Raw genomic sequence first — 14,990 nt, 5'->3', positions numbered from 1 at the left:
TTTGTTTGATGAGCCTCCACTATTACTAGCCTTTCCTTGCTCACAGTTAAGAGTGTCAGAAGTTTTCCTCGGCTGAGATTAGTCTGGATTTACCATCAACTTTTATGGTGCTAGGAGGAAGAATGGGTTTGACCAGTACGGAACATTTTAAAAGAAACCCTTGTACTTCAACAGTCTCTCTTTCTAAAATCTACTTAATCTTTTTAAAAGGTGAAATAACTAGTAATTAGATTATGAGACATTAGTAGAGGTGTTAAATATTCCTACTTATAGCAAGTAGACGAAGTATACATTTTTCTTGCAATGTTCTTTTCTTTAAAACACATGTTAAAGAAACTCCATGCCATGAGTCTGAGATTACCTTGTGTTACACGCTTCAGTTCTCGGTACTTTAGAAGCTGTATTGGAGCTTCAGATTCATTCCTAGTGTTATTGTATGATGTTGGAGCATTCCTAACTCTCCTCCTGTTTTGAGCAGCTATCACATTTAGACGATCTATACTCAGTATATCTATATTAACATATATACACTATATTGAGTAATTTGGAAAGGTTCAGTTTTCTTCATGTCATTGTCATCTTCATTTCATTATCAGTCACTGGACCAGGCTCCCCAGGGAAGGGGTCACGCCACCAAGCCTGTCAGAGTTCAAGGAGCATCTGGACAATGCTCTTACTCATATAGCTTAGTTTTAGGTAGTCCTGCAAGGAGCAGGGAGTTGGCCTCTATGATCCCTATGGATCCCTTCCAAGTTGAGATATTCTATGGTTCTATCATCTACTTCACAGTTACAAAGAAGGCTAAATCCATGCAGACAGTTATTAAGCAGGAAAAAAACCTATATAGAAAAGGGTACAACACATCAACATAAGCAATGACAGGAAAATACTACTGGTAATGTCTTTAAACCATATCTGTTCAAGAAGAATGCTCTTTAAAAAGAGCAACTTTTAGGTAAAGGAATGAACAGTAACATTATAGAACGAACTATTTCCATGCATCATTAGGGGAAGAAATCACCTGAAAAAAAAGAACTGTATTATATCAAATCAATTATTGATTCCTGGTCACAAATACGTTCCTTTAAAGTGCCCAGTTGTTTTTCCCTCTTAGATAGTACAAGAGCACTCAAAGACTCCAAGCACAAGTAATGCAAAATTACAGACTACAATATACTGTAACACAAGATTATCTTTATTTCAAAATCATACAAAGTATAAACATGAAGATATAATTACACTGAAGTAAACCCTGCTCTTTAAGTATTTGAATACTTAAGCGATGATACTGCCATCAAAAAATGCTTTTATTATTTCCTATTAAGAAATTTTATCTTATGGAGCGATACATCATGAAATCAATTGTTGTACATCTAGGAAATTTACCAATAGAGCTCTCTTCCACCGGGGTGTACACTTTGATTTGCCTCATGTGAGTGTCTCTTCCATTTTGGTGATTAGCTAGAACAGCAATCTGAATCATAAACGTGCGAATAGGCTTCTTATGAGTATCTGTTAAAGGAACATGAATCCAGCCACTTGGTTCCACTAATTCAAGTTGCTGCCAAAAACAAGACAAAAAAGCAAAACATTCAGAAACAGTTAATATACTAATATAACTGATCACATACTAAACCTGTTTAATGGAGCAGAGTCTTGCAAATCAGATTTTAGTTACTTTTCAGAATGAATTTGAAATAGTACAGTTGAATACTCATAGCTAATTTACTGCTGGTGTAATTGGATACAAATTAATTCTGTTGACTACAGTTGTGCTTGCTTTTGCCTTTCAGATCTACCCCTCATTTTGTGCCTTAACCTTAAAATAAAAAGCAATACAAAAATATACAGACGTGAGTATAAATTTAAGAAAGTCAAAGCAGTACTATTTGGATCTTGTTACTGAAGTACTATTTGGATCTTGTTACTGAAGTACACTGCTCAAAGATGACAGAAAATATGCACCTCTAAATTGTTTTACCTAGGCACTCTAAGCTAAAATATGCTAGAATGAATTATGTAGGAAACTAAATCCACACGAAGTCTGGGTTTTCAGAAATTCCTTAGATTATTAGGGGGACTGGGGAGGAGGAAGAGGAAGCTGACAGAGGAAAAAATACAGGATAACTCACGGACTTCATCTCATCTATGTGTCAAGACAGATGCCTGGCCAATTAATAATCGCTGCACAGCCATTTAGTCACATTCTAAGGTCCATTTTGACTTGGCTTTTATACAACAAAGTGTAATATGAGTATTTTTTTCTTTTTAATTTTAATCCTACAGAAACCAATGTCAAAGCAAGCAAAGAATTGCATTTCGTTAACTCTAAACCACATCACTGACACATCAGCATGCTGAAATCAAGCTAGATGCTATGCAGAAGTGTGGTAACAGCTTTTGTTTAAAGCTAGTTGCCCAACTTCAAAGCACAGCTCAAAACACATATGGAAGAGCACACAAGTAAACGGAAGTCTTGGGGGGGGAAACAAAACCCAAAACAGTTGTCCACAAGCAAGTGGATTTCACACAGCTAAGCAAATAAGACTGCTGTTCTTAGCAGCCGAGTTCCTCTAAGGAAGATCTATGCTTTGAGCAGCTCAAAATTCCCATCTTTCTCCTGAAAATACTGCATGACAAACATCCTGTCAAATACCTTGCCTTTGCTGAAGCTTTCAAAAGACCTATCTGAGATCTACTGTTTCAGAGGCAAACACCCTGAGGGAATGACCCAAGAAACAAGGTGGTTTGGTGGGTTGTGTGTGTGTGTGAGTGTGTGTGTGTGTGTGAGAGAGAAACACACCTCTCACACTTCCACCTTAAAAAAAAGAAAGAAAAAAGAAACCCAAAATCCAAAACTCTCCACTTCTGCAGGCTCTCCAACAAATAATTTCCAAAGTATTAAATTCACTAAACCTTAGCAGCAAATCTTTTCACTCCAGGAGCTAGACACTTGCACAAACACACATTCACTTATTTATTGTAACCCTGTCCCTTTCAAAAAACCTACAAAATCTTTTTTTACATAGGAAACTTCAGGTAACAGTTGGCTTTACAAAGTGATAAAAATGATGTACTGTTGAAGCAGCTTTACAAAGGGGCAATTTGTCATGGTGAGGTAGTAGTCAACGGATTGAGCAAGTATGCTTTCCATCTCCACAGTGAACAGAAAGGATGAGGATATCAGTAATATTTTATTCAACTAGTAGTAAGGTAAAGTGACCATGATTTAGAAGAGAATTAAGAGGTTATTGCTAAACTTGCATTTTAATATTATCCTCACAGTTTACAAATCTTGACTGATGATTCAAAGTGGAAAATTTAAGTTCCAGAGCTATAATATTGGGATTTTTAAGCTTGGATCATTATGAAATGGATTAGTTATTACAGGGGAAAAAAAAAAAAAGTACCACTTTCTGTAGGTTGACATCATTGGTTTCATACAGATCCAATATAGTTCAGGTTTGCATGCTTTATTGGGAAAGACATTGCGAAGAGTGAAATAATGACTCCACCTCCAGAACCAAGAGAGCTACCAAGGGATTGGCAAAATTGGACTATTTGTACAAAAGAAAGTTGGATGCTGCTTAAGTTCACAGAGAAAATAATGTCTTTTATTAAGAGAATTATTAGGGTCATAAAGGTAAGCATTGGAAAGTTAAGAGTTGCAAAGGTAATTTTACTAATGTAATAATATACCTGTGTCTTATTACATAAATAAACTTTTGATTACATATTTATCAATGCTTTATTTCATCCCTGATCAATAGGAGGTGGTCATATGCTTTATTTATAGCATGTTATTTTTCAGTCCTGCTACAAAGGCAAGCAATTTCTTCACCAGCTTTTCTACAGAGATGGGACAAGTAATTTCTACATCTGTAAAACAGGCAACTGAGGCATTAGGTTAACTAGATTAAAATACTCCCTGATTCCAGATGTCAAATTTCACGTACTTTGAACCTGATTTTTACTGTCCTTAGTAACATACAGTATTTTACATGAGGTTTAACTCCCACTGAGTTAATTTGCAGTTGTAAGTGTCTCCATTTCTACAAATTGATAAGAGTTCTCAAACCAGCCACTAGAACACAGAGCATGAGCAGCCACCTAGGAACAGTTATTTGAGTGCATCATGTAAAAAACTCATGACTAAGCACAGATTCCACACAATTCATCAAGCAGCATTCAATTGTCTTAGCCACAAAGCCTTTTTTTTTTTTTTTTAATTCCTGAAATCTCTGCTTCACTTGCTCCACATGTTCCAACTGCTGTAACAGATGAATACACATCCTTTACTGTACAAATCCTGGACTCATCCTCAGAATAGACCCCTTTCCCCATTCCAATCAAATAGTTGCCTCTTGGACAAAGCATGTGACACTTGCGATGAAGTTGGAGGCTGTACTACAATATATTAAGTATAAGAGGTCTGAGTTAGACTTAAATGTTTGAAAAAAGTGAGCTCTTGATTTTTGCCCTCCAAATAACATTATAAATAACATTATAAATATAAATAAATTACTGTACTGTGGCATTTTGTGTGTCTAACTTTTTTCATAGTTCAGTAAAATGATTAAAGCCTTGAGACCCACTCAACTACTGAAGTTTAAATACAACAAAGCCTAACGATTATTATCTGAACATCCACTAGAAAAGGAAGTAGTATTTTGCCAGTATGACACACACATTTTCTGTGACCAAAGGAATGGTACAAACCAGACACACACACGCTCCTAAATTCTTCTCCTCCAAAACTGTCATGCTCTTTCAGATGAACTGAGACAGTTTCTTTTTCCAGAGGGCCCAGGTCCTTTACCAGGCAGAAGGAACAGGACATGGGAACAGGCAGTGGTGGTACAAGATAAAATGCTGCCCACTCTTAGTTCAGTGTCAACACCCAGATCCAGCCGTTACAATTCCTAGAAGTGGGATGAAATATGCAGCTCTGCTCTGCCTGGAGCATTCCCAGTGTGAAGAGAATCTAAAGGAAACTTACTGTGAAGTTTTAAGAAATTCCTATTAAGCCCATGCAAATGGCAATCTTTCAAAGCCTTGTAAACCGGTCTGGAAATTTGGGTGGATTTTTACAGGGAGGCAAAAGGCACATCCTCAACACAAAGGCTGAACTATTGCCAAATTTCAAATCCTTGCTTCAGAGCTTGGGGGCACTGGAGCATCAAAGAAGGACACCAGAATATTCTCACACAAGCAAAATAGCATACTTTTCACTAGCCTTATTCTTGGAACAGAACTGCTTCGGCTGAAACTTTCAAAAAAAATTCAACCCAAAGCAGACATCTGGCATGGAAAAATCTGTCTGAACTGAACTTTGGCAAAAGTTATAAAGTAACTAAGAGTTAAGCCTTAAAATGGAAAGGGTCATGCAACCTTAAGTACAGGTGGCACTAGCAGCTCTACCTATAGTAAATATTATACTTTAAATCCATTTCAGTTGACTTTGCTGTCAATCCTGTTCTTTAAAAGCACTAGCCACTGTATATACATATGTACGTATATATACGTTTCACCCCAACTCTACAGCATAAGTCCACTATGAGATTAAGTTTCCTCCTGTATTTTTTCCTCCTATGTAGGTCATTAAGAATCAGTCACAATTAACTGGCTTCCAGGAAAGTTTTAAAAAATCAGCTATATTATTAGTTACCTGAGTGACATTAAAAATTGGAAGTTTCTTTCTGCTATATGTTTTACCAGAAAAGGTTAAAAAAAGGAAACAAAGGAAAGAATCAATGCAAGTTCAATATTAGTAACTCAGGACAGTTCCTGCGGCTCTAGACTAATGTTACATATAATATACTAAAAGCCTAGGTTTTTTTGGTTTGTTTTTTTTTGGTTGTTGGTTGTTTTTTGTGTTGTTGGGTTTTTTGGGTTTTTTTTGTGTTTTTTTTTTTTTTTTAAATTTGCTTCTAATGCTATAAATTCTGTGACAATTGGTAAAGAAGAGCAAGAAAGTAAAAATAAAGGAAAAAAGGGATAAAAATTGAAATAGAAAAATCACTCACCTGTCCTTTGCTGCTGTTATATACTCTTATCTATCTCTTCTCCTGCTTTCTCTCCATTGCTTTCTTATTTTTCCTGTCCTCTGCGTGCTACAGCTTTACCTATGGACATATACTCCCACTCCAGTAATCCATGTTATTTTGAAAGCCAAAGCAGAAATAACATTCTCAATGGAAATCTCCTCTCCAGCCAATTTAATAGCCTGTTTCTTCACTTTATTGTATAGTCCAGAGGTTCTACAGAATTCCATACACATTTGGCAAGGCTACTATTGCAACTAATGGGTGTTCTACACCATAGAAGATGCAAATGACACAAAATTAATTAAAAAAAAAAAAAATCAAGGCCAAAACAACTTGAGGCTACACTTCAGAAAGATGACTGAACACAAGACCAGAGCTCTTAAGAGGCAGCTTGTTCTACACTGGTATTGCCGGCCTCCTTATAGGATAGGAAATTATTTATCTAAAGAAGGCTTTTCTATTATACTTAATCCTTCTTAAATTGAACATTGACCTCTTTTCCATACTCGGCGATATTCTGCTTAAATTCTGTGGTGTCTTCAAAGTGGCATATAACTCAAACTGCTACTTCTACTAGGCTTGCAAACCCAACCCAAGTTGTTTGCTATATTTACAGTGAAACAATACGTGATTTTTGTTGCCCTATGAAGATATCTTTTGTGAAGGTACAGAAAGGAAGAAAAACACTAAGTAGTTTCATATTCAGGGTCATTACAAACACATCCCAGAATGTATGCTAGACAGGGCTCCCAGATTGCAGGGGAATAAGTTTTTCTACACATATATAGGAAGAAAAAGCAGCCTGTTTTCTTCCCCTGGAGAAAAAAAAAATCCTCTTCTGCACACATGTACTGACAGAAAGCTGAGAATTACTGCTGCCATCACAGTTTCAGCATGGTACAACATGATTCCGAGATGTTGGTACCTCATCACATCTCCATTTAATCATCTGTACTACTAGATCCAAATGGCAACACATATTTCTAAAACAGGCTGTGAAACCAAACAGTATTTGATTTTACTCCTACTTTTCTCGTAAAACTGTTAAAGCTGCTTCTTTTTATTTTAGTGACTTAGCCACCTTTGAAATTAAAAGTAGTGGCTAGACTCTTCTTCACAAATATAATTTTGCCTTTCTACGTGCTTAACTAGTTCTCGCCATACAGTCATATAAAAAACCCTAAGATTTTCAAAGTAGGTGTTTTCAACAAATAATGTATTCTTCCAAGCAGAAGATTATAAAACTAAGTTCCAGAGGAAATAAATGCTATTTTCCAAAATTAAGTATTTATCAATACACAGACTTTCTCCAAGCTGACTGAACAAATATGGGAAAGGCTTTTCCCTGCTTAGCCATTGTTTTTTACAGCTATCCAAATATGTTTTCACAACAACTGGCAAGGAGAAATAAGGCTGGCTAAATTTCCAAAATTCTCTTTCCGTAACTGCCATCTCATACCATCCAGCTACCAGGATTCAGAATCAGTAGACCTCTGCATAATTCCAAGTATTGGAACTGTCAACACATGAAGTAGCAGAGCTTGGGCTTCAGCCATCACTTCACTTAGGAAGGAAGAGAACCAGTTAATAGCAGTGATGCACCAGTTCCAGCAGAAAAATGAAGCATGTCCAAAAGAAACTTTGCAAGTTCCAAGTGAGTCAAAGGAGGGACACCACATTAGCAGCTTAACAAGAAACACAGAAACATGCTCAAAGGACCCACTGTGAAAAGCACACTTCTTTGCTCTAACGAAGCAACGACCACCTAAGGAGGTGGCTCTGTGGTCTTAATCCAGTCACCTACTTAAACGGTCAAGAAATCTAACTTCAGTCCATTAGGTAAGAGAAGTTTTCCATTCTTCCAAATAATAGTTCCTGAAGAGCCTAGAGGAGCACAGTCCATCCCACAGGAAGATTCAACTATGGATTTGGGCAGACAGGAGACTAGTTACAGAATAAGCCATATTAGGCAGTGAAGCCTGCAAATACTAAAAGTTCCTATCATATATAAGCTTTTTGTTCAAATGAGCTGTAAGAAATAACTTTTGGGAAGACTAGGAAGGTTGAAAAAGAGAAAGGTCCAAAAGATCCTTGCAAAAAGTTTTATAGAATCTCCTTCTTCAGACTATTCTGCTCGAGATTAAAACAGTAAAAATTAACCAATGCCCAGGTGTTAGAAAGTTGTGTCTGATTAAAATGAAGACAACTAAACACACAAGCCAAGCTAGAAAGAGTAAATAAAGTTTACTAATATAGATTACCAAAATAAATATTTGTCACAGAATATATATCTGAGCCTAGAAGTGGCACAGAAGTCAACTAGACCACAGAGACCCTGAAAATAGACTAGAGAAGGGCTCAATCAGCTCAACATAACAGGGAAACACTATAAAAAATGAAAAAATATATTAGGCCAAATTTTCATGAATGTACTAAATTTGACTTCATTTTGCACAGATTTGTTTTCAACACATCTTGCCGAGTTTCTCTTGGAATCATTTGTACCCATATAAATAATCAAATGCATCAAGCGTGCCAATTCAGTTTATGCAATTAAACTGTTTGTAAGTGACAGTGTATATATGTCCAGAATCACCCATAGCTTGTCTTCATTTCACTCATTTCTGGACTGTTGAATTAAGTGGTAAGAAGTCTTGCAAAAATTAAATATTCTTTAGAAAATGCTCTGTAAAGCAACACTCGGGCTTTATTATGTCAAGCAAAAGAAGCTCACCATCACCTTGAGGATCTTTCACTGTGAACTCCTGGTAAAAGGCAGACATCTAAAAACTGTAGTTATAGCCTCTGATGGGGAAGGAATCAGCTAAGACAACGTTATCCCACTATGAGGATCTCATCCTTTAAAATATGATCAGCTAAGTTTTAAACACACTTGACAAGTTGTGAAAGAGCAACGGACTGAGGTGCAAAAAAGATTCAAACCCTTTTTGAAGATTATTTTTTGAAAAACAATACTCTGTAAATAGCATAAAACCATTAAATTGGAGGCTAGTGTAATGCTTGGAACTAAAAATATAATGCTTCTACACAAGTATCACTGAAAACTTGCAAGTAGTTTTTACACGAGACATGCAACTGCATGGATGGAGATCTGCAGATAGATCACTGATAAAATGCAAAAAACAAAACAAAACAAAAAACCCAACAAAAACAACCAACCACTACTGACAAACCTGTCTGAACTCTGATTGGAAATTTATGCAAACCATGCCCCCCCCCAGCTCATTGCCATCATTGCCAACTTGAGCATCAGTGAGTTTGTCATGGCTATCCAACAGAAACTGTGATACAGAATTGCCAGTGGGCATCCCCTTTGGGCATCACCTCAGCGACACAAAAATATGTTTGAAGAACTGGAATTCCTCTAAACAGTGTCATGTATAAGTCCTATATTGCCTAGTGGTCCCCTACATAAAAAACAACCTTGACCCATTTGTATTTCCTTATGATTTAACACCTAAATTCCTATGGTTTCTTAAAACAATGCAGGTTCAATCATAGCAGCTAAACTACACCACCTCCAAGAATCACAGTTACTGTAAGTAAAAAGCTACTCTGCAAAAACGCATTGATAGGTTCCCAGTGTGGGTAACCAGCAAGTCATATCCTTCTTGCATGGTGGGCCAAGGATTAGCATCTATGATGCTCAAATAGGGATTCTTATACTGCCTTTCCAAATTTCATGTTTGGATTACATAAGCAGCTCAACATGTTGGACAATGTCAGTGGGTTATATCCCATTGCCACCTTGTAGATCACAGATACAGGCATGTTTCTGAAGTAAGCAGATTAGGTCAATTGAGCTACGTAACCTAAATTTCATTTAGCAGAAGTGATTCACCAGCCAACTCATGAAATGGTTTCAGTGACTGGTCCGTTTTGATACTCTTTAGAATGAGGTGTCCCGATTAGAATTTCGCTATACGGTAAAAAAGCAAGGATTCTGCTGATAAAACAATGCAATCTCTTCCCAGATATACTTCATTGATTCAGACAGAATTTCAGTACTACAACAGGAATAAACTTTGGAAGAATACAGCATTGAAATTTAATCCATGAAACATTAAACAGGGAGAGTCAGGTTTTGCATTATTATTGCCCTCATAGTTTGTCTTTGAAATCTTCTGAAATCAGATAAGGAGCATGTAAGAGGACAACGATTAAGTCTTAGACATGAGGGGAGTCTCTGGTGAGTAAGTACACACAAGACTATTGTCAAATGGGAGAAAATGGGGTACAGTTGCACATGCTGTGAAACACCAAGAATTTTATGACATGGACTCACAGAAAAAACATCTGTTTCAAAGCATTAAGTGATAAAGAATCATCAGTACTGATGCCTGCAAAAAGGTCAAGGCTGTGCTGAACCGCCCACATAAAAAAACTCCTGACAGATGAAGTCACTTTGGTGGAAGACCCACAGGTTGATACACCGATGGCCTGGACACGTGTGGAGGGGCCCCTGTCCGTGGTACTTAAGCAACCACCACCCTGCCCATCACACTGACACTACTGCATCTGCTCACAGGACTTGCCGGTAACACTTGTACAGTCAGGTACCCGCAGCCTGAGAGACAAATAAATAGCCTGCCAAATGCTCAGCTACCGTGGATTTGTCAGCCAAAACTGTCTCACTCAATTGTAATTTTAGAAAAAATTGTCTGTTAACTCTGAGTGCCAGAAAAAGAGCAGGCAAAAGGAAAGAAAAAAAAAAAAAAACCAGACAACAATCTTTGAATACTTGATACTCTAGAATTTGGCTGAAAACAACTCTTCATTCTATAAAAATGTATCTGCAAAAACCATCAGGCATTTGTCACAGATTGTTTGCTAGGAAAGTCTCTCTGGAAAGAAAGGAACACTGTTTTCACATTTGTTGTGCCATATACACTTTTTTTTGTGAGGGACAATGCATAGGCAGCTCAAAATTAATTACAAAAGTATATGTCTCAAGATGTATATAATGTTTCAGAGAAGGCCAAAAATGTTAAATAGGCTTAGACAGTTTGCTCTCAAGTCCCACGTCTTTAAAATCCTATTTTTTTGTTGAATGAGGTCACTTGAACTTTTACATAATGGAGTTTATGCTTGACACATCCATAAATTAAATCTCATTAGAGAAGGACCGCCTCTCTGTGTATGTGTTAAGTGGCAACCATCCTATCCTCTGGAACTTAATAAAAATATAAAAACCTTCTCCCTGTCCCATTGGAAAGCAGAGTGATCAAAGCAGCAAATACAGAGTGACAATGCAGTCTAGCATGGAGTTTCATATGTGCATGTATGGAAATAAGGCCTAAAACTCCAAAGCAAACCTTCAACCCACAGCAGGAAGTCATCTAAGTTTAGTTTGGTTTCAGCTAAAACAGATTCCATCTTAACAGGAACTGTTGCTCCAGAAGAAATACTGCCTCTAACTGAAATCAGTCATAACAGCTGTGAAATTTTGGATCCCTGATTTAATGAAAAATGGTTTTCATAATTCATCTAAGGATCAGTCAAGAGTAGAGGAAGGGAAGGCAAACATATCCTAAGCTCATTAGCATTCTCCTGCTGGGACCTACGTCTCATTAACCAGCTGTCACAATAGACAGGAATGCCATACCTTTGCAGGTGCACTGCCATTAAACTTTGAGAAGACTCCTGGTATCAGAGGAAAGCCTTCAGACCTACAGGGACTTGGCTCCAATGTGAATCTCAGTTACTTCCCTTGGGCTTGGCAGATAGTATGCTGAAGCTGAAAAAGCAACAAAAAAAAATTCTTGAGCTTATGCTCTAGAGTGGTGGCCTGGCTGACAGTGTCAAAAATAGGTAATGCAGCCCAAAACAAACTTTCTGCTTCAGTTTGCCTACTTCTGGTACCTAAGTTGTTTAAAGTCTAAGTTGCAGACATACTGGAACAGACTGCATCTGGACAGTCTGGTCCTAAAAATGAATGGTAGAAAAGCTATGGTTTGCTGCAAGTCTTTAAACTTTCTAAAATTCCAGCATTCTGAAAAAGGGATGAGGGTTTTCTTCATTTATTTATTATTATTTATTTTAAAAAACAGGGTACTATCCAACTAAAATTATCTGTAGCTCAGAGTATTATAGATGCAGATGGGAGAAAGGAGACAGTACATTTAAAAAACAAAAAATTACTAGAAAATATATAGCCAACACTGCACATTAGAGAGACGGGCAAATCTCATTTAGTGAAATCAAACATTTTGTACCTTTTGGGAAGCACTTCAAATCATAAAAGCTTATCTCACTGCCATGTTTTTTTCATTTTACAGACAAGTAACTAAGGAGGAGGCCCATATACACAAGGTACCAGGTAAGTATCCTACTAAGTAGGAGTCTGGCAGATGATGACCAACTGATACAAGTAATTTTTGGTATGCTGTGTGACGATACAGAATAGAAACAGAAGATTCTCTAACTCAATCTAAGGATCAACTGTTGTAAAAATGGAGCAAGTGACAGCATAAACACGGCAAATGGGATTCATAGAACTGTTTCTTTGAAAACCCTTCCAGTAACTTTTACCTGATGACAGGAAAGAAACACGGAGACTGCTTTACAAAAAAAAAAAAAAAGTGTAAACGCAACAAAACAAAACACCCTAAAATTTCCCAAGTTCATTCCAACAAATGGCACTATCTGCATTCAAACTTTCCAGTCACAACACAAAATAGTGACAGAACTATCAAAAAAACCCCATCTGGTTAAGTATGTGGACTAAGGTTTTCATAACAAAGGAAATGGGGCACAAAGTTCTTAAAAATTACTTAAGATGACACATTACTAGCCCTTTTATTTAAATTCTTATCTTAGTCATGAGTTTGAGTTCCACTCTGCCCCACCAAAAGCACTGAAAAGCCCTAGGATTTTCCAATTCCTGTACTAAGATCTAGAAACCTTAGTCCCTCTTCAAAGCAGCATCCATCCAAACTAAGGATATCGTCTCCTACGATTTCCAAGTGAGTCAGGATGCTCTCAGGGAAGACAGTAGCACTTCAACCATCTATTGAAGAGAGGTAGGGGAAGCCAGGAAGTAGGATAGCAGAAAGTGAAAGAGCAGACCGCTATACAAAGAGAACAGAAAACAGACTGAACAAGAGCAGTGGAACATGCTACAGCAAAGAAGTCTGAAAATATATTAAAAAACACCTCTGAAGTTCAGGTTAATGTACTTTACAAATGGGACTGCTGACCAAAGAACAGCACAAGGCGTTAATATTGGCAGCTGCCTTTTAATGAAAGGTAACAGAAAACCACAGAATCCTACAAGAAAGGAGAGAATAAGCAGAATTTCCTGTAAGCAAAGAAACAAGTGCTTTAAAAGAAAATCCTACAATAGTTACTTGTTAAGTGATGGCCTTATACAAGGTAACCTTAAGGCAAATAGAATTAAGACATCAGAAACCAGGACATAGAAGAGCATAAAGGAAGAGGTTCTATCAATTTTTCCAAACCAGAACTGCTGGGTACAAGCAGAAACAATATAAAAGCACTGTATGGATGCACTGCATAAATTTATTGCAAATGGAAGTTAATGACTGAAAACACTACTGGAAAATAACTAATCTTACAAAGGTGCAGAGGTTTGCAAAATGGATGAAAACTGTACTTCCGATATCTGCAGTTCCCATTTGTTCTAATGTATATCATGGAATGATATTATGTTTGTGTGAATGTGCAAAAAAAAATCAGCTCATGATTTACCTTCAGAATTGTTTAGCCATATCCAGGAAATATGTCTAGACATAGCTACAGTTAAATTATACAAAGAAAGTATTTGAAAAAAAATCAGATTATGCAATGAATAGTGAAGATTTAAGTGTCTGAAAACTAGCCACACTGAGTTAATCCTATATCAGATCATCTTGAATAACTTAGCAGAGATAGCCTAGTGATTACACTTCACGCCTTGCACTTTGCATCCCAGCGAATGCTGGAATGCTTCAGAAAATTAATATGCAAAATGAATAAATATAAGAAAACAGGAATATTACGAGATTTTAAAAAGTCAATAGCAGTAGTAGCAGACAGCTGCTAGCTCTCAAGCACCCTTTATAGGTGAGGAGAAGACAGTATATCTAAACCAAAAGAAAAACACCCCCCTCACTGAAAAGGGCTCTTACTACACATTGAAGAGAACTAGATTTCTGATCTTCTACCAGAAGACAGGCCCACAAAACTACATGGCTCTAACATTTTATCTGTTACACAAACATGCAGTTCCTGAGTGACTTTAACTGTTAGAAAAAGACTGCAATAAATTATACTTGAGAGCTACCAAATTAAAAATATCCTACTTATTCTTTACCAGCAAGAAGACAAGTTGTTGCTTTGTAAGACACAAAAACCACTGGTGTTAAGTGAAAGCATTTCTCCTGGTTCCACAGGAATGACTTGTTTCTGAGGAAGGAAGGAATGAAAGAGGGTTGACTCTCCTAAAATCAAGGAATTTAAAGACCCTAAACCTATGTAAACAATCCCCAAACCTTGCATTAGTATAGCATACAGACAAGTAAAACATTTTTGCATCTAGATAAGCACTCAATTCACTTCCATTAAAAAAAAAAAAAAAAATTAGTGAAGGCAAGCGGGGCAAAACCTGATAAACTGTAACATTACTCAAGTTCATTACAGCATGCCAGATTTCAATAAGCAAAAGCAGAGTAACATTTCACAGGATCCAGAGCAGATGTAATGCTCAACCCAAGGAATATTTACTCATTGGAAACAAATGCAAGAGACTGTTGTGAAAACTATTTGTGTAAATTTAAAATGTAATGCAATGTCTCATCTGAGAAGGATCCCAAATTCATAAACATGTCTCACTGGAGATATATTTTCATATGAATGAACTTTAAAAGTGAAGAAATAGGAGTATATCTGTCAGAGGTTCAGCTGGGTAGTTTTATATGAGCC

At 36.9% G+C, this 14,990-nt stretch overlaps 1 protein-coding gene across 11 annotated transcripts in view; it reads right to left on the bottom strand.

The window, feature by feature from the left end:
- Nucleotides 1-1,183: 1,183 nt before the first annotated feature.
- ANAPC10 (anaphase promoting complex subunit 10) overlaps nt 1,184-14,990 on the bottom strand; it is a 38,193-nt gene continuing 24,386 nt past the window's right edge. For 6 of the 11 annotated variants that reach the window (XM_087737133.1, XM_087737129.1, XM_087737131.1 and 3 more), the window contains exon 5: nt 1,184-1,561. In XM_087737133.1, the coding sequence (XP_087593259.1) occupies nt 1,331-1,561 (231 nt within the window). In that variant the 3' untranslated portion in view covers nt 1,184-1,330. Of the gene's footprint in view, nt 1,562-6,026; nt 6,126-11,673; nt 11,806-14,382; nt 14,475-14,990 lie in introns of all 11 variants that reach the window. The other 5 variants (XR_015699868.1, XR_015699870.1, XR_015699867.1 and 2 more) reach the window with 3 other exon arrangements.

Source organism: Nipponia nippon, unplaced genomic scaffold, assembly GCF_047370975.1.
Source record: "Nipponia nippon isolate SJK-2023a ecotype South Korea unplaced genomic scaffold, ASM4737097v1 scaffold_6, whole genome shotgun sequence".
In the NCBI taxonomy this organism is placed as follows: Eukaryota; Metazoa; Chordata; class Aves; order Pelecaniformes; family Threskiornithidae; genus Nipponia; species Nipponia nippon.
This window is presented reverse-complemented; position numbering and strand designations above follow the sequence as displayed.